At 36.0% G+C, this 26,583-nt stretch overlaps 3 protein-coding genes across 5 annotated transcripts; 2 read left to right on the forward strand and 1 right to left on the reverse strand.

The window, feature by feature from the left end:
- Nucleotides 1–22: 22 nt before the first annotated feature.
- Nucleotides 23–4,668, reverse strand: LOC118437791. Its single transcript, XM_035857164.1, has 6 exons — nt 4,582–4,668; nt 3,281–3,424; nt 3,177–3,211; nt 2,392–2,625; nt 1,744–1,913; nt 23–219 (listed from the first exon to the last, which is right to left on the reverse strand). The coding sequence occupies exons 1-5, from the start codon at nt 4,634–4,636 to the stop codon at nt 1,812–1,814; spliced, it is 570 nt and encodes a 189-aa protein (XP_035713057.1). The 5' UTR covers nt 4,637–4,668; the 3' UTR covers nt 23–219; nt 1,744–1,811.
- A 2,106-nt stretch (nt 4,669–6,774) lies between these two features.
- Nucleotides 6,775–9,290, forward strand: LOC110856561. Of its 3 annotated transcripts, none has more exons than XM_022105046.2 (3): nt 6,775–6,927; nt 7,544–8,152; nt 9,167–9,290. In XM_022105046.2, exons 1-2 carry the CDS (start codon nt 6,867–6,869, stop codon nt 8,101–8,103), a joined length of 621 nt encoding a protein of 206 aa, XP_021960738.1. In that variant the 5' UTR covers nt 6,775–6,866; the 3' UTR covers nt 8,104–8,152; nt 9,167–9,290. The 3 variants fall into 3 exon arrangements, with proteins under 3 accessions (XP_021960738.1, XP_035713037.1, XP_035713038.1); XM_035857144.1 differs by having other exon boundaries at nt 7,544–8,108; nt 9,206–9,290; XM_035857145.1 differs by lacking the exons at nt 6,775–6,927; nt 9,167–9,290 and adding an exon at nt 6,959–7,245 and having other exon boundaries at nt 7,544–8,108.
- Nucleotides 9,291–10,348: 1,058 nt separating this feature from the next.
- On the forward strand, nt 10,349–17,648 carry LOC110856602. The gene is made up of 6 exons (XM_022105090.2): nt 10,349–10,459; nt 13,362–13,502; nt 13,577–13,611; nt 14,344–14,577; nt 16,370–16,539; nt 17,429–17,648. The coding sequence occupies exons 1-6, from the start codon at nt 10,396–10,398 to the stop codon at nt 17,562–17,564; spliced, it is 780 nt and encodes a 259-aa protein (XP_021960782.1). The 5' UTR covers nt 10,349–10,395; the 3' UTR covers nt 17,565–17,648.
- Nucleotides 17,649–26,583: the final 8,935 nt, after the last annotated feature.

The raw sequence follows: 26,583 nt of genomic DNA on the forward strand, positions 1-26,583 counted from the left end.
TCTTTGAGGCATATTTCTGGTCATACATATTTATTTGTGCAGGAAAAGTGCATGTAAAGACAAGAAGTTTTCATTTTTTTAAGCTACATCCAAAAAACGACCCGTCTCGGCTTAAAGGCTGTTAACTGTTTCTCCTTCTTCCACAGAGTGGGTCCATCCTTGAGGAAATATTTATCAAAGATCTCTCCTGCTCGGCCGGAATCTGTCATCCCTGTGATTCTAATAAGTAAATCACATCGTTATGAATCTTAAACTAAAGTCTGCCATAAATGTATGTACAATTCAGGGTCACGTATGCGTACAAATCCATGCAAATTGTTTTTCATATGTATTTTACAAAACCGTCGGTACACACTGGATATGTAACTTGTAAAACACAATGGGGACATTCATTACGAACTTGCATGTTCGCAGCACAAAAAAAAATTTACAAAAAAAAAATTTCAAGTAAATACTACCGCTAGAGATGCGCAAATTTGCAGGTGAATTTTCAAGCTTTTCAAGATTTTTTTGCGAATTTACCCCCTTAATTTTGTTAACGATTCGAATTCGGAACGAACCGTATGAAGACATACTGAGGGTAGCCCATATCCGTGAAAACGAATTTGGCCTTTAATATCTTTGGCGCTAGTAGGAATTTTGAATTGAAATTTTTACAATTTGTTCACCTTATAGTCAGCATTATGAGTGCAAAATTTCAATTCGCTAGTCTAAATGGCGCCAGAGATATATGCATACGAAAAAATAGTTCTGTTCTAAAACTTTCTAAAACTGCATAAATTTTAAGTTTCAGAATATTTTTAAAACCTTCTAAAATCGTGAATTGTTTATGGAATTTTATGTATATGGTATGCAAATTTCTGGCATCTATGTGGCTTTCATAAATAACTCAAAATTTCCCCATGTTTTTTTTTAATTCATTCCATACCAGGTGGATTTTTACAAAGAAAGCGAGAATAAAGTTTGTTTTTGTGTTAAATGGAATTTTATAAATCAAAATAGCTGAAATTTTTTCATGTTTATTATTTTAGCAGTTAGAGGAGACATTACTGATGGTAATGCAAACCGATTTTGTACTAAAAATATTTAATTTCGTGTAATGGAGGTACTTGGGAAAAATTGGCGAAATTTTCACAAATTTGGGGCTGTTATAGCTTTTACTCTGAAACTCTACCTAGCTATTTTTTTATCAAAATTTAAACTGCATTGTGTACTACGGACATGGGCTCACACAATTTGCTATTTTCTGACATTTCTAGCCTATCAGGAACTGCTCCATGTCCTATTATCGGGTAATTTATGTCTGGAACAAAAAAAGTCATCATTGTTTTACTTTGGGGTTAGTTGAAGGTCTGCTTTTTACACTAGAAAATTGAAAAATTTTGCACCTACAATACCAACGCTAGTGCCTATTAATTCACAAAATTTCAAGTTGGAATTACTACCAGTGCCAAAGATATTAAAGGTCAAATTCGTTTTCACGGATGTGGGCTACCCTCAGTACATAACGACGCATGAACTCTTTACTCGAAAACGCTAGGATGCACTCTTAGAAATAATTTAACCCTTTTGAAAAGTAATCGCAATTGTAAATTAATTAAACTATAATAAATTCAAAGTAAAGTTAATAAAGAGCAAACCATACACAAGATTTTTTACTTTACTTAATTTATAATTGAAGTCGCGAATACTTTTCAAAAAAGTTAAATTATTTCTAAGATTGTTTAATCAATAATCTCTCACCTGTCGTCCAACTCGTCGGCGCGCTTTTTATCAAACGATTTGGGGAAGCCGATCCCCAAAGAAATATTTTATCTGTGGTCTCCCACCACGATTGACTCGAAATGGACGGCCGCCTTTACGTCGGGTGACAAGGTGGGTTGATTGAAAATTGCGAGTGCCAGATCAGTTTTCTGAAAAGAATGAGCCCAGTAAGAGCACAAAATCTTTATAAAATACATACTTCGCTAAAACAAGGGTATTTGAGGCTGGCTAATTTGAGGCATAAAATTTTCAATATTTTTCACACATATCAAAATATTCACATTAGTGGTACTCACGTCAACATGATACATGTAAGTGTAGATTTCGTACATATTTATATGCAAAATACTAGCCGTGCTTTTCTTAAGTTTGCAAAAATTCGAGGGAAAAAATATTTACTTAAGAATTTCGAAGCGGGATGGGAAAGTCATTTCAAGTTTACTACGGATTTCTTAACCTAAATTTTGTGAAAGGGGATGACCTCGTAAATTTTACAAACTTTGAGGTCACGTTGCCATTGAGAGGTTTATAGTTGACTGTGAATTCCCTATTAAAAACTTGACAAACTTGACAAACTGACTTGCAGTGGGTGGTTGAATTTTATGAACAAGAAAATTTAAATCATACATTTCCAGCGAGGTGATCCATGATCGAGTTTTTCGTCCAAGTTCCGGATTTAAACCGTCCAACCGAAGTGACCTCCGTGATTGTGCAATTGTCCAGAAACTTCCCGACTTCGTCCGCACTGCGCAAAAGGTCGAACAAGATCCCGGAATAGCAGGGACTGTGGCGGCAGGATGACTTGGCCACCGTCTTCTCGGAGGAGAGGCACGACGCGTTCGAAATTACCCAAGGATGGTCCTTTCACGTGCGGATAAATATTTACATAAATCTTAATCATAAACTTCATTACATAAACTTAACGTAATATTCGCTAAATTACATTGGAAATTGAAATATTTATGTAGACGAATGCACAAGGCCATTAAATGGCGTTGAGCGTTTAATTTTGACTTGATTAAAACTTATTGAAAAATGGACATGAGAAAATTCTGGTGGAGGGTCTTTCTCTTAGCCATGGTTGCGAGAAAATGTCTTTTAATTCCATTAAATAAAGTATTTAAAAAAGATATTTAATTTGCTGGCTGTGCGATCTGTGGGGAAATGTGGGACAAGAGTTGACTAGGCTTGCATAACAATAAAGGGAGGGTAAGTTTCGAAATTTCTGTTTTGCTGGGCGAAACCTCGCCCCCAAATTGTCACACTTCCGCGACCACTGTAACTAGTTCTGTTTGAACTTAAGTAACTTAATAACCGCATGCTTGAAATGGTGATACACATTTTTTCAAGAGGCATTTTTAACGAAATTTGTCAAATATCATTATTGATAATATTGACAGATGCTTAGTTACCTCAATGGTAGAAATCCGTTTTATTTGCACGATATCTGCAAGCCATAAAGTCAACATCATTTATTGCCCTCTCCAACACATTGTGGGCAACCATCCACACCCACCTCGACAACGGAGCTCCCATTGGGCCACCACCGGAGCCATGTTGGGCCGACATTGGCAGACCCCTTTCTGACAATACATCCCATGGACTTTACAACTTGATGTGGAATTACAATGTGGGGCCAAATCATCGGAATGCGATCCCACTGGCGAGTAACATAAAATATTTACATAATTACAGCAAATAATTATCTCATTAATAGTTACCTTAAATCATTCAAGATATATAATTTAAACCATAAGACGCGGATGGTTTTTTCTAATCAATTTATTAGTGTTTTAGTTTTTTTTGAATTTTGTGCAGCGCTATTCACAGATTTTGTAGTACATAGTGCATGTACAATTATAAATACAATAACTGCACTCCAAATAAATAAAGAACCTAATGAAGTTTGAGCGAAATTGATATAACTTTGGACATATTCCAATCAATCGTTGCGCTGTCGCAAATTTTACTCGTCGTTGAGTAAACTTGGATTACATTTATGTAGAGAGTACAGAGGTGGGCAAGATCATTATCTCAGATACCAGATCAAGAACAAAGATCAAGATAATATCTTGATCTTTGATCTTCGGCCAGAGATTTTGATCTTGATTTTGATCTAGCTCGGTAAGATCTTCTATCTTGATCTTGATCGTCAAGTTCAAGATCAAAATCCCAAATAAGCATTTTGAAACATACTGATAATTTTTGAAAAATAGCGCCTTGGTCCATTGCTCAAAGTGCATTCAAGGAAACGAGAAACACTCGACGAGATTTAATTTTTCAAAATAATTAATGGTACCAGTTCTTCAAACGGCGATCTATTTCCTATGGTAAATGCGAGTATGAAATAAGTTCTTGCGAAATAGGTACATAAGTTAGGACAATAATTAATATAGACATATACAGTGCGGTTCAAAGATCACGCGACAATGGAAAATTTTGCAAAGGGAAAAGTCCCTAAATCTCCATTATTTACAGAGTACAATATTTGGGATTTAAATTTGGATTAATTATTATCAAAACTGGTGGAACACTGATGACATAATTCATAAAATTTTGAATTTCAGAGACAAAATTTCGGTAACTAATGGCAATTTCCGAATTTCCCCCATTGCAAAATTTTACATTGTAGCGTGCAATTTAAAATAACCCGAGGTAAATGCATATGTATTTCTATAACGACGCATTTTGAAACGAAACTACTTGGAAACGTTTAATATACTAAAGTAAAATCCAACCATAAATATGTCTACCACATAATTGCGGTAAACTTCTCTAAGCGAGATTAAGTAAATTCTTCATTCGAAATTTAATTACCTGCGACTTGGACTGCCATTATACTGACCATTAATATACCAGAAATTTTCAACATTTTGGGGAACAATGGAATATGTACGCTTCTGAAGTTTTAGAAGTCTACTGACGTGCACATTTTCCATTCCATGGCGTTCATACTTAGCTAAAAAATTAAATACATTCGAGATTGAAACGAGCGATATTTCGCTCGCATATTTATTGGGAATCATTTTCCTTCTTAAATAAGTTACGTGCTTGTTGGAAATAATACATATCCATCCAAAATCCACACGAGATTTACAAATAAAACCTATTCATACTTCCTGTCACGAAATAATTAACAATTGTTGGAAATACGAAGTGAAATATATTCCTCAATTTAAATCGTGATTAAATATCTGTACATGAGGAACCTCAGGACAATGGCAAAACGCAAATAGGATTCCTTTATTTTATTGTGCAACAATTCTGATTTTGAAATTATATATTCAGATAAATTTAAGCGATTGAATGTGATTGTAGATAAAAAAAATAATCGAATTTGTAGAAATTCTGTTTTTATGGTACCGACTTATTTAATTAGTACAAATACATGAATGAACAAATGGATTGATGGCATGGCGTTCAATTTGATAAGTTTCGGGTGCAAAAATCCTTCATATATGTATGTATACAGTATACTTGTATAGATATGTACATACATATGTATACTTCGCCATATGAGTAATTTAGTATCATAGTATTATACACAGCGCCCGAGCTTGGATAGTTGCTCCCGGAGCAAAATCGTGATGGCGCCCCTGTGGTAAAAGTTTTCATATAGTATGCACTTTGAATGCTTTCTTCCTCAACACTTTTTTTAAAGCGATATTAGTTTTTCATACAAATACAGATTTAATTTTTAAAAACGATACGTATGTATGTTTATTGCTATAATTGTAAAAAAGAAGGAACCCTTTTGGGGACCTATTATCAATGATTTTCTGTAAACTTTAATAGACGAAATTTTGGGCAACCATTCTGCACACGTGTTAATTTACTAAAATTTCTAATGGAAATATTAATTGTGTGCTCAGTTTGTTATGAGTAAATTAAAATTTCTGAAACTGGTAAAGTTATCTTAGGTTTTACTCAATACCAGATACACTACAGAGTTGTAAAATTGTGTTGATCAAAATTTTCTAACGATATGACGATGGAAGAATTTTTTGGAGAAAATGATGTCGTGTTCACGCAATGATTCCAAATCTCTATGTACATAGCAGAGTAAGATCGGTAAAGTACGTATGAATATACACTCTAAATAAAAGTTGTGCTAAATTTGCCAAAGTTTGTGTGAAAAAGAGGATGACACAACAATTGAGTAAACTTTGTCCAACCGTTATGCAAAATTTACACAACTTGTGCAAAATTTAACTACCTGTTGTGTAAAATTTAACCAACGGGTGGACAAATGTTACTTAATTGTTGGGTCATCTTCTTTATCACTCAACCTTGGGTAAATTTAATACATCTTTATTTAGAGTGTATGAATACACTTCAAATAATCCGGTCTTAATTCGATAATGTGTCTGGCATATTAATGACTCCACCTTGTTTGACGGCAATTATTCTCACCACCGGTGACAATCGTTATCACAATGGTGACAAATTTACACCAAATTAACACAAAAGAAATTTACACCCGCGTGACTACCCCGGATTTTTTGGAGCGTTCATATTGTCACTTGATGCTTTTCATGCAAGAAATTTCGGGTACCACACAAGATACCATACAAAATCATCCTGACAATGCTAATTGTTCTGACATTAACTCGGCTAAAATATTCACAGAAACGCTCTTTTTAATCAAATCCATCTCTCTCAATTTTACTTGCGTCATTAGCTACTTAGTATGCTGCATTGTTTTACTTCTTTTCGTAATCTAAATTACTCTCAAACGGTAATACAAGCTGGTCATGTTTATAAGATGAAATGTTAATATGAAACTAATTGTGGTAGGTCTTACATAAACAATGGAATGAAAATTTCAAAGCCAAGGTATTGAATTATTCAACTTAGATAGTAATCAATCAACTGTCAATTGCTTATAAATCCGTCAGTGCCCACCTCCCATAAGATGAAGTTGCTTTTAATTAAAAATACTTGACTTGTGCTGAGGCACGTATTGCTTTCCTATTTAAGGAAAGTATACTGCCATGCTTCTTCACAGTCTGAACAAGTCTTTAAATAAGTCATCAAACAGCTAACTTACTTACAAATACAGATAATTTTCACATTACACCCGCCACTTGGGGAGATTGAGAATGAATAATATTTCCAATCTAACTTTCACCCTGGGTGTCTTGATCATAGTATTAGCCCAAGGTTAATTAACGCGTTTATTATTTTTAATCTAATCGACTATTTACTACCTTGCAGGAAATGTTAAAAGTTGCGGTATATAATTAAGTATTAACAACGCAAATTACAAATAAAATTTATTTCCGCAGAAATTTTGTATTAGGGATACCCATGGTCTTCCGACCCCGGGTTTTACTGGTTTCAATTGTTGCAGGTTTAAGTGGGTTCACCTCAAATTTAACGAAATAAGCCAAGCAAAACAATTTATTTGTATTTCGTTAATGTTCGCATGATTTCACAATTATATGCAACTTTTGCGTTTTATTATTTTGCCCCAGCCCAGTGAGTGAAACCAAATAAAATGCAGTATTAATTAGAGCATCGATCCTGGGCCAGAAATTTAAATCTCGTTTGCCACCCTTTCTCACTTGCCGCGCACTGGCACACCCATCCTTGCTCGCATGCTCTCTTTCTTGGACCAAGCGAAAAAGAGTAGCAACAGATTAAAATTAGATTAGATATGATTTAGATTTAAATTTCTGGGCTAGGATCCCTGTTCTGATTAATATTTGCAAAAACCCCAATGTAATTGTTTGATCTGCTGCAACCCATATCAATTCAAACCGAGATATTTTTTTAGGGTGTCAGGCTGAACTTTGTGACGATACCACGGTTAACATGGAATGCCCAACCTACAACCGGTGTCCCGACGGGTGGGGTAAATACTTCTCCGAAGGATCTGGAGGATTCAGGAGATGCACCTGCTATCGAGGGTTAACAGATGAGGAAGCCAAAAAGCGTAGCGAATGCCGCTGCAACTATTATATCACTGGCTGCACCCATCAACCATGTTACTCCAGCATATGCGATAGCGATTGTAGAAGAGCGATCAGCAGATGCCCACAAGACATCAAGAACGATTTGTGCAGCGGCGATAGAACTGATTACACAAGGTGGGAGAAATTTTGCCCCAAGCCGACAACCCCGTTTGACCCACTCGCGCAACAATTACACATTGAAGAACTTGTAAAGGATATATGCGCTACTCCGATCGATTACATTTGTGAACTTACCGGGTTACGTCTTGATCAAATTCTGAATCTCGCCGGACTCAATATACCCCTCTTAAGTTGCGAGGAACAGTACGCCATTCTATGTCAAAAAACTTCAACAACTACCAGACTGCCCATTTTGGGTTGATTTATGTAGTTGATCTATATATCGTCGTCCTAATTCTGAAAACCCCTAAGTGCAGTCTCATCTTAATTTTAAATACCCCTAAGTGAAACTGCTTCGTAATTTTAAAAAGCCCTAAGTGCCGTCCCTCGTTAATTTTAAAAACCCCTAAGTGTATTTTCGCATTAATTTTAAAAAGCCCTATGTGATACATAAAAACGAGTAAAAAGCCCTAACTGCAATTCAAATTTAAATTTCAAATTATGCATAATTAGATGTGATAAAATACTATACATAGATGTGATAAACTCACACTGTGTGAAATTTTTTTACCACAAATTAAATTTTGAAGATATGTATTAAACTTACCTGTGCCATTCTTACTAGGATTACAAATTTTTCCGCAAAATTTCAGAAATTTCAAATTTTTCTCAAAAATTTCAAAAATTTCAGAAATTTCGAATTTTTCTGATAAATTTCAGAAATTTCGAATTTTTCTGAAAAATTTCAGAAATTTCGAATTTTTCTGAAAAATTTCTCAAATTTCGAATTTTTCTGAAAAATTTCCCAAGTTGAGAATTTTTCTGAAAAATTTCAGAAATTTCGAATTTTTCTGAAAAATTCCTCAAATTTCGAATTTTTCTCAAAAATTTCTATTTTTTTCATTTGAATTTTTTTACAAATAGAAAATTTTGGAAATTTGACAGTGAAGGTGAGAATTAAAAAAGTCCACTATATTTCGTGAGCGTCCTTTGTAAAACATCTAAGAATGGCAGAATCAAAATTTAATTTCAAAATTTAATTTGTGATAAAAAACGTCACACAGTATGAGTTTATCACATGTATAGTATTTTATCACATCTTATTATGAATAATTATGCATAATTTGAAATTTAAATTTGAATTGCAGTTAGGGCTTTTTACTCGTTTTTATGTATCACATAGGGCTTTTTAAAATTAATGCAAAAATGCACTTAGGGGTTTTTAAAATTAACGAGGGACGGCACTTAGGGCTTTTTAAAATTACGAAGCAGTTTCACTTAGGGCTATTTAAAATTAAGATGAGACTGCACTTAGGGGTTTTTAGAATTAGGACGACGATATGTTCTTACTTATACGAATTTGGACCTTACAAAAACATTGTTCCTTACTCTTCTTTCTCCTATTGTAATAACAATTCGACTTTAATCAAATAAAATACATGAAGCATACATTAGTGATGATCTGCATTTATTGGGCATGGAATTTCAATTCATCTGATGGTGCACTGCACGACAATAGGTTTATCTCACCCCATGAAAGAATCATATCTCAAAACCTACTGGTTTTGATTAATCAATTTTTTTTACAGCTATTTTCAGTAGCCAATTTAAGTAAAGTTCTTGCGTGTACATAGTGTAGGATATAAGTTTAGTGTGATTAAAGAAACTTGGAAGATGAACAATTTAAAAGAAGGTTAACTCCAGCTAAAAAATACACAGGATTTATGTATATTGTCCTTTGCAATGCAGATACCAAAGTTAATAACCTGTGGACCAAAAATTTCTTGCTTATGTGAGGTTTGGCTCAATTGTATTCAATTGTGATGATTAAAATTTTGTAATCAATAAGAATGAAAATTTTCGAATTCCAATAACTCAATTTCTTAATGAGTGTTTTCTAGTCTTAGTTTACCATCGCTATTGACTGATAAATATATGTATGTATCTCTGAGATCCAAAGCATGTATTTAGAGATATTGCTCAGGATATCAATTTCTACTGATCCATACCACAATTTAAAAATAAGTTTAGAATGTTTTGAAAAAATTGCACTTTTCCCACTTCAAAACCGTTCGATTACCAAATTTATTACCGATAAATTATTACCTGCGTGACTTTACCGGATTATTAAGAGTGTATACTTCAATGTTTGACAAGTTATTTTGATAAGTTATGGTCCAAGGTTTCTCATGGACAGATACTTAAGCCAATACATAAGCTTAAATACTTATGTACATATGTAGCTATGAATTTGGTATTATATTTCACCTCGTATTGCCAACAATTGTGAATTATATCGACAGGAAATGAAAATCAGAAAATCTGTGACGATGTCTACTATACATAATTTTCGTGGATCACGCAACTTCAAAAGGACAATAACGGATAATGGATTTTGGGATTTAAATATCTCTCATTTCAATCTCAGAATTATTTTATTTGTTAGCCAAACATGAACCTGACTGATATTAAATTATGGAAGAGAAAATGTGGAAATCAGTAGACTACTGGCGTCGAGTAAGGACTCAGAAGTGAGTGTATCCGTCTTCCCACAATGTTGAAAATTGCTTGTATATTAATTGCCAGCATAGCGGAAGCCCTAGCCGTGTCCTCCACAGGTATGGTATTTAATTCAATTTCCAGTGAGGAACGAGGCGGTTAGTGAGTTGTTCTAGCTTATTTTGGCAAATAATTTTATGGTAATAATGGTTTATCTTAACTATTTGGAAGTCGAGCAGTTTAGCGAAAAAAATCGCCAAAACAAAATCCAATTTGAGGAAAAACAAATGTCACCCACTGTCAGGCATTTTTAGTGCAAGGTTTTTAAAGTACCATTTGGCGATAACAATGTCACATTTGGCGAAAATGTGACATTTATGTATTGGCTAGGTTCAGAAAAACCGGTAAATGGTGTTGGACGAGTTGTCGCAAAACTCAAAACGCTCTTACACGTGTCTAATAGAATCAAAAATTAAGGTACACGTGTTCGCGCGTTTTTTCGCGAGGTGCCCCAAATTTTTCATTTCGCCCCAAATACTGGGAAAAAACATTGTGACGCTACCAGTGCGGTGATTGATTCCAAACTTGGCATATAAGCCTTATTTGGCATTGCCCACAGTGCCTGAGAGACTTGGCCGCCTAGGTTGAAATTTACAATGCCAATTACCTGACAATTTTTACAATTTTTTCGTTTTTTCAACACAGTTTCCTAGTTTATGTAATGGTATCTTTGTAGCTTTATATCTCTACAGAAACCCTATATTCTGCTTCGAATGCAGCTCCGCTGAACCTCATAGCTCAAATATTAAGGGTACTTTGTAGGAAGTTCGATTTTGATGGAAGTTCCCACGAAGTAACCCTAATGCTCATTTTATCTATTAGTTTCAGTTCGATTTACCCAAATTTTTGATATGTTATACATATTTTGTAGTCAAACAATCGCTAGTTGCAACAAATGTCGAAATCGACCTGCGTGACCTTTTTCCAGAGGTCAGAAGGAAACGTCGAGCACTAAAGTCTCACATAACCCCATAACTGGGGTATCGTTGGAATGGTCTCGGCATACGGAATAAGAATATATATACTTTATAGGGTCTGTGAGTGCTCTCTGTTGTTCCAGGGTCATAAGAATATTTTCGAGTTTTCATCAATCTGCTGCCATGTTAGTTCTCAATCTGCTCCTGTGTTAACGGCTGTATACCTGGAAAAATAAAACTCAATAATTCTCATTGGTCTCTAAATTATTAGGGGGTGGTCCCAGACCCAACAAAGTATATATATTCTGAATCCTCTCTCCGAGACCATTCCAACGATACCCCAGTTATGGGGTTATGTGAGACTTTAGTGCTCGACGTTTCCTTCTGACCTCTGGAAAAAGGTCACGCAGGTCGATTTCGACATTTGTTGCAACTAGCGATTGTTTGACTACAAAATATGTATAACATATCAAAAATTTGGGTAAATCGAACTGAAACTAATAGATAAAATGAGCATTAGGGTTACTTCGTGGGAACTTCCATCAAAATCGAACTTCCTACAAAGTACCCTTAATATTTGAGCTATGAGGTTCAGCGGAGCTGCATTCGAAGCAGAATATAGGGTTTCTGTAGAGATATAAAGCTACAAAGATACCATTACATAAACTAGGAAACTGTGTTGAAAAAACGAAAAAATTGTAAAAATTGTCAGGTAATTGGCATTGTAAATTTCAACCTAGGCGGCCAAGTCTCTCAGGCACTGTGGGCAATGCCAAATAAGGCTTACATGCCAAGTTTGGAATCAATCACCGCACTGGTAGCGTCACAATGTTTTTTCCCAGTATTTGGGGCGAAATGAAAAATTTGGGGCACCTTGCGAAAAAACGCGCGAACACGTGTACCTTAATTTTTGATTCTATTAGACACGTGTAAGAGCGTATTGAGTTTTTCGACAACTCGTCCAACACCATGTACCGGTTTTTCTGAACCTAGTCATTACATTAAGTATGTACTTATTCAAGTAAATGTTTCAGAGTAACTTTTGTGTTTTTAAAAACATTTCGTATACGTCAAATATGTTTACCGCGTGTTAATAAAATTTCTTTGTAGCACTAAAGCTGAAGCTGAGTGTAGCATGAAATTCATAGCATGTACAATTAATAATAAAGTTACAATTTGTAGCGTACTACAATTCATAGCACATTTATTTCACACATATAATAGGACTGACAACTGATAAATAGCTTAATACAATTCGCATCAAAACAATTCGTGGTGTTTTTTGTCAGCCAAAATTAAAAATTTAAACTATGTACAGGTTGGTTGAAATGTAAGGTTACAATGGAAAATTTTCAATGGGAAAAATTCGTAAATCTTTTCTAGTTAACGAAATTTTGCCTCTGAAATTCAATATTTTAAGAATTTTGTCATCAGTGTTCCATAAGTTTTGATAAAAATGAATAAAAATCTCGAAACCTCACTCCCATCCGTAACTAATGGAAATTAACGAATTTTTTCAATTGAAAAATTTTCCATTTAAATGCATTTGGACGGTACTATTTGAGGGCATTTTGACTTGGTTTTATTGATTATTGTTTCGATCGCTTACAGCAGATCATCATCAGGCATAAATTAGTTAGAAAAAAAGAGCTTCTACAACGTTGTTTGGATTTTTGGAAACTTCAATGACATAATATTCATATATACATTAAAAAATTTAAAACAATTTCATTGTAACCTCACATTTAAACCACCCTGTATGTAAACTCCTCAGCAAACTCAATGCCTGAACCTTCTACATATGTGCATAAATGCACATATGTAGAAGTTAACTCAACGATGAGTAGATAAAATTTGCGAAAACAGAACGAATGATTGAAATATGTCCAAAGTTATACCAATTTCGCGTGTAGTTATTGTACTTATATATAATTACTGCTGCAGAAAATGCAAAAAATTGATAAAATAGTAATACATAAATTGATTAGAAAAAATCATCCGGGTCTTATGATTTACATAAATAATATTTCTTGAATTTCGCCAGTGGGACTCCATGCAGACTATTTGGCCGCTTGTAATTCAACATCAAGATGTCAAAAGCAGGGAATGTATTGTTGGGAAGGGGTCTGCCAATGTCCGCCCAACAAGGCTCCGATCATGCTTCGAGGGGAGCTCCGTTGTCGAGGTGGGTGTGGATGCGTGTCCGAAATTTGTTGGAAAGGTTAATAAATTAAATGATCTTGACTTTATGGGTTGCAGAAATAGTGCAAATAAAACGGATTTCTACTATTGAAGTACGTATATTAATCGACCTTGACATCTGACAAATTTCGTTAAAATTGCCTCTTAAAATAAAGTGTATCACCATCCAATACATGCGGTTATTGAGTAAAAACAGGACTAGATACAGTTGCCAAGGAAGTGTGAGGATCTGGGGATGAGGCTTCGACCAGAACAACAGAAATTAAGAAACTTTCCCTCCCTTTAATGTTAAGCAAACACACATTTCCCCACAGTTCGTCCACCAGTGAATTAAATATCTTTATTAAATGTTGTATTTAATGGAATTAAAGACATTGTGCACTCTTAGAGATTGGGTTACGATTATAACCAAAAAGGGAAAATATGTGAATCAACCGCCGTGGTTAGAAATTTGTCATTGAGTGGTTACAACTGTCACCGACTAATTATAACGACTCGCCGACTTGTAATTAAATTGCCACAAGAGCTAATAAATTTATAAATAGTTGGTGACAAGTTTATAACCATTTCGGTAGAGTCATATAAATATGTTTACTTTTTTGTTATAATCGTAACCCTATTTCTAAGAGTGTTTCGTAACCCTAGCTGGGAGAGAGCTCTCCACCAGGATTTTCTCATGTCCACTTTTCACCAAGTTTTAATCAAGTTAAAATTAAACGCCCAGTGCCATTTAATGGCTTTGGGCATATATTTCAATTTCCCATTTAATTTAGCGAGTATTAGTAAGTTATTAAGATTTATACAATTATGTCCCCACATGACAGGACCATCCGTGGGTAATTTCGAACGCGTCGTGCCTCTCCTCCGAGAAGGCGGTGGCCAAGTCGTCCTGTCGCCACAGTCCCTGCTACTCCGGGATCTTGGTCGACCTCTTGCGCAGTGCGGACGAGGACGGAAAGTTTCTGGACAATTGCACAATCACGAAGGTCAGTTCGGTTGGACGGTTTAAGTCCGGGGCTTGGACGAATAACTCGATCATGGATCACCTCGCGGGAAATGTATGATTTAAATTAATTTGTCAGCAAATTCAACCACCCACTGCAAGTCAGTTTGGCCAATTTTATCAATGACGACCTGACTTTACGACTAACCGCAAATAAACTTTTGGTATATGCGAAATTATTTTGGTCGGTCCGTATTCGCAGATTTAGGAATTGTTCAGCAATGATTTGTCTTATTGTTTGCGGACCCCTATTTTTTCGTCGCAGATCAATTTTACCTAGCAGGCTCTGTAAGAGAATATCATATGAGTGGGATATGTTGGTTTGAAAGAGTAGTATAGATATGAAGAGCAGTATGTAGCTGAAGGTTTAAGATTCTCGAACAGTACTCGAGAAGTTCAGGGTTTGAATCCCGGACTGGCTCTCCTTCCATGTTTTTGCACACACGTCCCATTCCGACCAACATATTATTTTCCACACTTTGTAAACTTAAAACATACCGCAGGTCGGCAGGCTTGGGGGTACATAATACCCCGGGGTAGTGTGGGTACAAGTTAACCCTGTGATGCAACCCTGCTTTGATTGCAAACAAATGTTCCTTGCAAAACAATTAAAATGAAGGAAAATTTGCTAATTTATTTTGAGATTTGTGAAAAGGGGTTTGAAATGTTGATAGTTGATTCCCAATGTTAAGAGGTTGAAGTGTCCACACTAACCCCGTGTTAGCGTAGACAGATGCTTTTTTTTATTTATTTTCAAATATTTTTTACTACCAATTAAATTTACATTTTTTGGAATTTTACATATTCTATCTGTAGTAATATAAATTGTTATAGTTAATTGAATTACCTTAACTCATAATGAATTATTCATTGGATAGTTAAAATAATTAATTTTAGAATACAAGGATATATGTAGTTGCATATGGTAAAACATTTGTATTTTTCTCAAATGTTTCCATACTGACCTTACACTACATTTTCGAGAGTCTAACGAGGGAACCTTTTATAGTGCCCGGAGCTCCCAGCATATCCACTATGTACATTAGACGCAGTTTTTAATACTAGTCCTATGATGTTACAAAATCTCTGTGTCAAAATGACATTTGGTCAAGTGGTGACGATTTTAGTGACGCGCGGAACGGTCATATTCGCCATGCTTTTGGTAGCGGACGTACCCGGTCACCTCTTCACTACACGTCCCCGCTTATCTCACTGAAATCTCAACTCATTTATTCACCGATGAGACTGGCATCTAATTTAACTATGTATATTTACAATATGTATGATAATAATTTATTTACTATTTACAAGTTTTCAATATTGTTTTTTCCTTTCAAATATATGTGTTGGAGTTTAAAAACTATGCAAAAAAATACAGCAACTTCTTATGAATTTAAACAAGTAGAGGGATTTGTTCTTCAAAAAATGCGCGTGAACATTTTGTAACTTTTAAATTCGAAAAGGAAAAAATATTGATGAGTAGTAAATTGTAATTATATTGTAAATATAGCTAAATTAAGTACCAGTGCGCTCAGTGAGTAAATGAGTTAAGAATTAAGTAGCAAAATGAGGAGCGTGTGGCGAAACGTAGCTGCGTTATTGAAATCATGGGAGAAAGCGACCGTTCGGCGCGTCACTAAAATCGTCATCGCTTGACCAAATGTCATTTTGACACAGAGATTTTGTCACATCATAAGACTAGTATTAAAAACTGCGTCTAATGTACATAGTGGATATGCTGGGAGCTCCGGGCATTATAAGAGGTTCCCTCGTAAGTAATACGAAACGAATATTTTGTTTGTGAAAAACGTGTTGGTGAAAATAACTGAAAAGTTTTTGCATTTCAGAAAACTGATCTTGGCCTTGCCATTTTCAATGAACCCACCCTATTGCCACACGTTAGGGCGGCCATCCATTTCGAATCCATATTCGTGGGAAACTATGAAAACAAGACTGCCTTAGGGATCGCAGTTCCAAAGTCTTTTGATAAAGAGCGCGCTTACGAGTTGGGTGATAGGTGAGATATGTATTAGTCATCACACCCCACAAAGTGTTTTTGAGTAGGGGGCAGGGTATGCAACCCCCGGATGTTGGGGTTTTGGGGTAGCAAATATGAGCAATACCCACGGGTAGTCGGGGTTTACGAGGTTTTCGATTTTGGTAAAATACAGATACATATGATACAAACACAGATACATAATGTATCATTTCCGGGTATTACATACTAAATATTTCACAAATCAATTAATCATTAAACTATAATTAAAAATCAGGTTTGTTGCGAAATTACGCAAAATTCAGATCCCTTCCATAAATTCAACATTATGTAAAAATTTTAAAGTAAAGTTTTTAAAGATAATTGTGTTCACAACTGCACACTAAGAAATTTTACCACCAGCGGGGTGGTCATATGTGACTCTACCGGTAGGTGACAGAAGACCACCGGAGGGTGGAGGCCCATCACCAGCTTAGTGATGATCAATCACCATGCGGTGGTGCATTTATCACCGTGCGGTGGTGGCAGCTGTCACCATTCCGGTAGAGTCACATATGACCACCGCCCGGTGATAGTTATCACCAGGTTTCTTAGAGTGTGAATTCATGAGTCACTGACTTAGTTTAGCCCCGACTACCCGCAACATTAGCTACAACCCCTGGGTATAAGTTTTCAATTGCAAACCCTGGGGTTTTCCTTACCCTGGTTGGGAGGTTGATGTATTTTCGTGTTTTTACTGCTTTTTACAAGGCATATGTTGAATGCAAAGCTGGCATTGTACGTTTAAAGGCACAAAAACTCAGAAACAACATGCAACATGGATTTTCTTTGATAATCTATGCCCAACCCTGAATTGTATGGTGTCGCAGGATTTAGTCTACCATGTATAACTATGCGACCTTCTTATTAGACTGCATCAAGTTCAAGAGTCCGGCCGGGCGGGAGAAATCTTTGATAAATATTTCCTCCAGGATGGGCTCACTGTGTGGAAAAAGGAGAAACAGTTGACGACTTTTAAGCCGAGACGGGTCGTGTATTGGTTGTAGCTTACTGGGAAAATGCCTAAGAAATTGTGGGAACTTTTCTTCAATGAGAAATGTGTGAAAAAATAAATAAATTCTGAAGATTTATTGATGTGCGGGTTTTTCAATAATTTTCATATTCCGAACACATGTATAAAATTCGTAACGACGAACGTCGCCTGTGTCTGGCACGTTAAAATTCATTCTTGGTGCTCACATGCATTTCCATAAACCTGTAATAAATACATTTATTACCTGTGATTAATGTAAATATGTAAATATGTGAAATCTTAGAAAATTGAGACGTGTGCAAATTTTTTGAAACTGAAAAAGATCGAAATTTCTCATGAGTTCGTCGACACATCTACCTGATGGTTCGGCCTGGGCGGCTGCCCTCTCCCGGTGGATGCCCGATGGCCATAGGCTCGGCACAAGTATCGTCACAACTTGACGAATGGTGAATTTTACACAGAAATTCCTTCAGCTTGTTGAACAAGTCATATATATATGTATTGTGGTAATTTTGGCATCACTGAAGCTCCTCAGCTCTTTGGACACCTCGGTATGTTTCCTTGTACGTGCGCGTTTAACCTGGCTCCGTGAAATAAACCCTCTTGCGACAGGTACATTTATGTATTGTATTCGATACGATCCAATTTTGAGTCAATTCCATGAACTCCACTTCCGGTCTACTTTCTCGTTGAGTCCCGATTGTTTTCACATTGCATAATTCAAATTAATAGTGAGAAAAAATACTTTCTCTTTGTTTTCACTTTCACTTTTCCTCAAAAGTTTTATTTGATTCAACTCTCAAAAGTAAAAGTAATGGCAAAGTGGTAGGTAAAATGGAGTTAAAACACCTTAAACTTACAAGCAAGAGGGATTGCCATGTGAAATATTTTCAGTTTTCGCTTGTAGTTAAAATTAACCGATGTGAAAGTAAATGGTAAAACAGGCAGTAAAAGTAATCGGAAAGAATGGATTCAAAATTGAACGTTACTATATAAAATATTGCTGTATTGTACTTCTCTAGTTTCTTATTTGCATGTATCTATATCTAACACTTTCTCCAATCAATACAAAGGTACAGATAATCAAAAAAAGTCCACACATGTAAAAAATCTTGGTGATTTTAGAGTTAAAATCCAACTGTGAAACAGCTGTGTATCTCGGATGTGTCCAATTTGCATAGTCACCCAGTAGCTTTTTAGGTTTCCACAGTTTATACAAAAACTCCCAGTGTGCGAAAATTCCCGAAGTTACCATTACTTTGAGACGTTTCTCGGCGTAATTCTCTCGAACTGGAGGCATCGTCCAGCCACGAATGGAGGCAAAGAAGGAATCCCCATCACCTTTGACGTATACGATTTTTTCTTGATTATCGTTGAGAAATCTTGTAATTCTGGCAATATTTTCTTTCGCATCCACCAAGGCTACCTTTCCGCAAGTAGATAAAGTTTTTGTAATTCCGTAACTGTCCTTTTCATCGTATTCGATCGGCTGAATGGGGTAGTCATACAGTGCACTTTTATTGTAAGGAGGAACCTCGATTGGCGAACTTAAATAGGGTGTAAATGTTGAATTTTTTACAGTTCTAAAATCTGCGTCCATCCCGAAGTACGGTAGCAGCAGAGAAATCAAATTAACAGCTGTTTTCTTGAGCCGCTTATATTCCGCACGTTGTGCCACCATTCGCTCACATTTCATGAGGATTGTAAGATAGAAATTTTTGTAGCGATAAAAGTCTGCCGGAGGTGGCATGACATGTTCATATTCGTCAATGAGAATGAAAGGTATTAGGATTTTACTTCCTTCCACATCAACCACACTTTTCCAAGGGGACGTATACATCGTGGGGACAATCATTTCCATGGTGAACGCTGTTTTATACCAATTCGATGAAATCGTTCCTACAAGAAAGGTCCATAATATGATGATGAAGTAGCTTCCTGAGCATTTTTGCTTAGATAGACTGGCAGCCCCAGATGACGGCACTGAGCTTTCAAGAGATATCGCAATTATAAAGAAAAACCCATCGGAAACAAATTTCCCCCGTGTTACGGTTAAAATCAGTACAACAATTATGAAGGATATACCAATTGCTGTCCAACTCAAACTATCAAATGGGCTCGTTATCCCTGAAAAAATTGTTGTCGAATTCGATTTTATTTGGTAGCACGATACAAAGCTGAACGATTGAATGTCGTAATTGAAGAAGGTAAACCGCTCTTGTTGGCCCATATATTCGGTTAGCCGCGCAATAGGTGGGATGCGATGACGAAGAAAAACTGTATTTACTTTATATGTCAGCACGTCTTGTAAAATCCAGAAGGCGAGAAACCCGTCAAACGATGTTATCTTCGCAATTCGATGGAGGGAATTTGAAATACGTGGGACATCAAATAGTTTAAAGATGTAACGTATATCGGTGACTTTGCGGCTAAAGGTTTGTTGCATACCCCAGAAATACTTGTTGAGATTGGAGATATTTTTGCTTACGGAACTAATCCGGTTGAAACATTCGGATGGCAAACCTGCTATGTGGTACCATTCCCGCGATTTTTCAAGTCCACCCACGGGTGCCTTAATGTGATAGATGTTATGATAACTAATTGCCGAATCTTTGAGTAAGGATTTCACATCAACGATTAAAACTTCGCGTAAAACCAGGCTTACTGAAACGGCTAGGGTTCTTACATGTTCTTGAACAACGCGGGGGATGGTTGTCACGAAAATAAAATATTGTGAAGCCCAATTTGCACCAATGTAGGAAGGTTGTAGCATGAAATATAGATTTTTCTTGTCAAATCCTCCACCTTTTTCGGGTAGAATATTAATTGTTGCCCAACAGAAGAAGGATGGATTTCGTCGTGCTTGGAGAGAAAACTTGTGGGTAATTGTAAAGCCGGTGGTCGAACTGGTATTTTGGTCATAAACAATTAAGATGATTGGAACAAAATTGTTTGCTCTTATTTCAAGATGCTTTGTGGTGTATGTGATTATGGTACAATTTTCAAATGGGGTGAAGTAATTCGTAAGTTTAATCTGGATTAAATCTAGCATCTTCTGATTATTCCTTACTGAATGAACAGAAAGGACACTAAGGATCAAAATTGCAGCGGGATGGAGAAAATATTGGGCAAGTTGTAAATGATTACATATACGAGCTGGCATTCTATATTCTATGGCAGTATAAGAAAACTTAGGATGTTTTCTTGTACCTAGGGAACTAACTTTAGGTCATTACAGATATTCAACTTATGTAGCGTACATTCCTGATGATGATCTGCTGTAAGCGGTTGAAAGCAATAAAATCAAGTAATAAATGACCTCAAAGTACCATCGAGACACACTTACATATGTAGAATATTCATTTAGCGATTGCTGCTAATGGAATATTCTTGTTAAAGTATGTAACTTATGTATTGTATGTATCTAATTGGGGAAAGTTACGATATCTAAAACAATTATGACGGTGACAAAAAAACTGTTTAGAGCTTTGAAACTAGCTCGAGAGGACAACCCCTCACCGAATCACCGATTCTGATGGCCTTATGATATGTTGTAGTACTAGTTGAGTCTAGCAAAAGTGAAGAAGGATTTCATTCCATTGCCAGGATAAGTAAATATATAATTATATATTTAGTTATCCTAGTTATGAATGCATTCTCCAGGTATTCAGAACCAACTGCTGAGGCGGTGCGTGGGTTTTGTTAGGCACTGCAATAAATAGCGGGACAAAATAAAGCAATGACGTACGATTTAATTTTTATAAATTACAGGGAACTCCGGAGTAATGTCCGGAGTAATCATCATTAAAATTATTATTGCTCTTAATTCGCCTAGAAGTTTTGAAATTGTGTTGAAACCGCATATTTATGAGTAGAATTAGACAAACTTTTAGATATACATAGAATGACGAGTAAATTAGTGGGATAAGAAATTTTCTTTGTATTTAACTACCAATAAAAGTATGTAGACCTACATAACTTCATGTGTCGATGTGGTCCCATTGTTATTTCCCGTGATATATACAACACGCCCACCAGGCCTGAAGTTTCTTTTGGTATTTAATACCTTCCAAATTTACTTTTTGTGCAAATATGTATCTCCGCCAAACCTGCGCATTGGCAGATAGTTTCATTTGCAAATTTCGTACAAATTAAATACAGGGTGGTTTAAATGTCATGTTACAATGGAAAATTTTTAAATGGGAAAAATTCGCAAATCTCCAGTAGTTACCGAAATTTTGCCTCTGAAATTCAATATTTTAAGAATTTTGTCATCAGTGTTCCATAAGTTTTGATAAAAAGTAATACAAATCTCAATCCCAAATCCGTAACTAATGGAAATTTACGAATTTTTCCCATCGACAAATTTTCCATTGTAACCTGTCATTTAAACCACCTTGTGTGATCGATTGACACAAGTTTGGTCCAAATCTGTGAGAATGCCTTGGGATATCTCCCTTGAGAATTTACACAGTGGTCGGTTAACATCAGATGTGAACCTTCAGACATACACCCATACATACATATCCTAGCCCTTGAATATCCTGATATTCATATCCATGAAAAATTAGGGTGCTCCAACCTCCAAATATCCATTATCCACGATCTACACACATAGGCCAAACTCTGAGGTAACTCAACCTAGAATTCAGACTGCATTTACTTTTCACGGAAGGGAATGTGTACACAAAATTAATCAGTAAATTAATAAATTACACGAAATCCGGGATAACGTTTACTCAAGATTACCCTGGATCAAATAATTATTTGCTGCATAATTTTTGTGAACTTTGCAAAGATTAGTCTTACAAAACCCCAAACAGGTTTATACCACTTTATACCACCTTACCAAGTTTTAGTTTAGTGGTAAATACCAGTATTTACCAGTGGTATATACTAGGGTTGCCGCGGGTAGCGAAAATGCTACCCGTTACCCGACCCGTTACCCGCAGCACAAGTACCCGTACCCGCACGGGTACCCGTGCGGGTACCCGTTATCCGCTACCCGTTATGAGAATTAAGAAAAATCTAACCCAACTTCAGAATAAATTTGATTTGATCAATTATTTGTTCGTTTGGGTTGACACATATGTACTATGCGATAATGCTATGCAAGTAATGCATGAAATAATTTGCTCGTAGAAGCCACTCGTTAATTTTGAAACCAAACTTTTTGGCTTACATTGGATCGTTTTTCAATTTTTAGTTTGACTTTTTCAAATTTTAATTTAAATGAAGTTTTTGTTCAAAAAATTGTCTACAAATAAATTTTTTGCTTTCAACCGGATTCAGGTTTTTCATCTTCAACGCACAAATTAAAATCTCGTCAGTCTTACATACATAAATACACACAAATGCAAGTCAAATTATTACTGATATTTTAGAGGAGGCAAATTATGCTTCAGAAGCAATAATTTCTCCGCATTTTCGGGACGTGAAAAGCATTTGAGGCTGCGTGGGGTTCTGTGACCTCCTAAAGAAACTCTCGTTATTATAAACGCCGCTTGCTGGCAAATGGCAAGTGACAAATTTTGAAATGGATAAATAATAAATTACCGCTTTTGTTGGTAAATGGACCAACTTGCTGCTAGCTTTCTTTGTGAACTGATTTACGTCGAAAATTAAATAAAAACTAAACTACCCGTTACCCGTGCGGGTAGTTCTCGCTACCCGCAGATAACGGGTACCCGCAAGAATCGTGCGGGTATGCGGGTAACGGGTACCCGACCCGTTACCCGCGGCAACCCTAGTATATACCACTAGGTAAATACCTTTTGGTAAATACCTCTTTAAGCACTGATTCGAAAAGGAGAATTTACGCAACTTACATTAATTTCATTTTATTTCTCAATAAGTTATCACTTGCAACAGTTAATTTGTATTTAGGCCCCCATATCGAGCTCACATACCGGCCCCGAACGTATAGTTCCGCTACTGAAGGTAGGTACAGTTAATAAAAGTATTATTTGGACAGTGATGTGCAGATTTTTCAAATGCTCATATTTTTACAGTTTATAAGAAAGTTGGCCTTATTATTTTTTTGACTTGACACACAAGTATGTGGTTATCTAAATCCATAAGCCTTTGATCAGTATTTATTTTGAGACCGAAAATATTAAGCGTTTTCCAAGTAAAAGTGAAAAACTCACATCAAAGTATTATTTGGACACCGAGATTCTTTTCCAAATTCGCCACAGTACACTGCCTATCACATTACAATTTTAATGAATAATGTCAGTACATGTGTAAATCTTTACTCCAGAAGCTTTTCACGCCTTTATTATAGTTTAGAGATCACCTGCAATCACCATTCCCAAAATACTCCGATCTATAATTAATTGGGCGAATTTATTATCTCCGACCACCAAAACCGTCTTCCAAAGCCAATTATTGCTCAGAACATTATTCCGAAATATAGTATGGACCATTTAATGCCCATTTGCTGTCTTAAAATGGAAAAGTGACGGCAAGGTAGGCAATAAATCAGGAATAGATAAATGCAGGCGAACAAAAACCATAAATTAAAGCTTCATTGCTGTACAAGTTATGGCATATTTGACAAGTTTTCAACCTAGAATCCTTATGTAGACTTCTTTCAACACGAGTCTGTCGATTATTTCGACCTAACATGTCCCCGACCGTGATTTCGAACCATACCTCATGACTGAAACTCCGGGGTGATGCAAATTTAGTCAGAGGCCTGGCACATTCAACTCCTCGTTTGGTTTTCTGCATACTTTGGGGGCCAATCGGGCTAGGACAGGTTAAGCATAGGTCAATCTAAGTAGTCGACCTGCTTCCACCTGCTCAGGTCCCGATTACAATGTTATCTACTCCAATGAAATGGACGCTTCACTTTCGTGCTTAAAATCAATTTGCTCTTTACTGCTGTTTGGCCTTTAAAGCCTTGATTCTTGATTCGATTTCAGATTTTATGATCCCAAACAATTATTCCACACACAAATTGAAGTTTTTGGTGCAATTTTGGTGCAGAAATTCTTGGAAGCGTTTCGAAACATGCAGAAATTATGACGATATTTGATTACTGGGCTAAACTTCTCCAGGTTTTCTGATAATTCTGCTGGTTTCTTTGCAATTTGAGACAAAATATTACTGCGTACTACAGTTGTGAATAATTTTATCATCAATTATGGGTTCTGGAAGATAGTTCTGGTGGTCTGAGATAATAGTTTCCCCACATTTACTAATGGCTCGCAGTATTTTAGGAATGATGATTGCAGGTGATCTCTAAACGAGAATAAAGGCGTGAAAAACCTCTGGAGTAAAGATTTGCACATGTACTGACATTATTCATTAAAATTGTAATGTGATAGGTAGTGTACTGTGGCGAATTTGGAAAAGAATCTCGATGTCCAAATAATACTTTGATGCGACTTTTTTAGTTTTACTTGGAAAATGTTTAAAATATTCCGTCTCAAAATAAATATTGCTCAAAGGCTTATGGATTTAGATAACCACATACTTGTGTGCCAAGTCAAAAACATAATAAGGCCAACTTTCTAAGAACCCGTAAAAATATGAGCATTTGAAAAACCTGCTCATCACTGTCCAAATAATACTTTTATTAACTGTAGGTATTTTTTATTAAACTGAATTGATGCGCCCTTTACAATTACACACATAACTTGAATTATTTGGCAAATATCGTACATAATTAAATAATACATATGTACATGTAGTAAGTTTGGTTAATAGTTTAGCATCATATTTTTAGGTGTCAGTTATAAAAGTCTCTCGAATTTCACTTGCTTGTGTTAAATACTTAAAAATATGTTTGAGTTTTGTCTCATTCATTTCTGGAACAAATTTCACAAGTCCTCTCTATTCCTAATTATATATTAAGTACCATAAACTCTTACTACAGTCGGTATCATATTCATAGTTTTCGAATAATATTAATATCTTATCGTAATTATAGTTAATTATTTATCCAGTTATCCTCAAAAAGAACGACTTTCTTGGCCATTAATTTCTTTCACTCCCAATGTAGTAACAACCGTAACAACACTCTTTCATGCCGGATCTTCCCTACTATAATTTTTCCTAATTCTATAAACCACCGATTCGCTACAAATCATCCCCATTAATAGGCCACCGACATGCGACCTGTCTTCCACAATGAATAACAAAATAGCCACACCAAGTAAACCGCCGACCAGAACAAAAACCGTGGCCAACGCTCCTCCCAGGGTGCCAATATTTCTAAGCTCTACACCTTTTGGTTGTTTGATTTTCATTACTGCCGTCCGATTAACATTTTTCCTCCGGATTTCTGCTCTCTCAAGACGGGGCCAAATCCCGGCCTCCATTATACTCTTAAACCGTCTGACTACGCGAGAGCTCCTAGGGTGCCGAAAATCTAACCAAGTCGGAAATTTATGTTTCCCTTGGGAACTCACGAACAATTTTTTGCTATGATATTGCTTAGATAGGAATTCATATTCCGATTTAATTTCCGAAGACTTTGCTACGAATACAGTTTTCCCGCATTGGACAACCTCACTCTCGATTTGTCGTTGATATTTTAAATCAGTGTGGGAGATGTAGTTGAACCCTTTTGGGTAGAAAGCATGTCGAAAATTGTACACGTTCAAATCTCTAAATATAATATTGTTGTGCGGATTTGAATCAAAAACGTCAGCCAGCCTTTGCAAGACGTCTAAATATTCTGGCACAGTTTTACCAAATCCTTCGGGCATTGGGGAAAGTAATCTGTAACATTTGTCGGATACGTTGATATTGACAATCTTGGATTTATAGTTTTTCGTTAACTTGAATGAACTATCCTTTGCCAACCAATATAATCGAGATATATGCGATTGGAATGAATCAAACTCTTGTATTTCTTTTTCCACACCCGAAATAACTAATTTCGACCTCCAGGACGACCTGGGCTTAGGTGTGGGCAAATGTTTTAAGATAGTTTGGAAATGTGTTTGGCACCATAAATGGTCAAAATTTTCTGGGTGAAAAACCTTGTTCGGTGCATTTACCTCCGTTATCATAAGCCC

Source organism: Folsomia candida, unplaced genomic scaffold (genome assembly GCF_002217175.1).
Source record: "Folsomia candida strain VU population unplaced genomic scaffold, ASM221717v1 Fcan01_Sc016, whole genome shotgun sequence".
Lineage (NCBI taxonomy): Eukaryota > Metazoa > Arthropoda > Collembola > Entomobryomorpha > Isotomidae > Folsomia > Folsomia candida.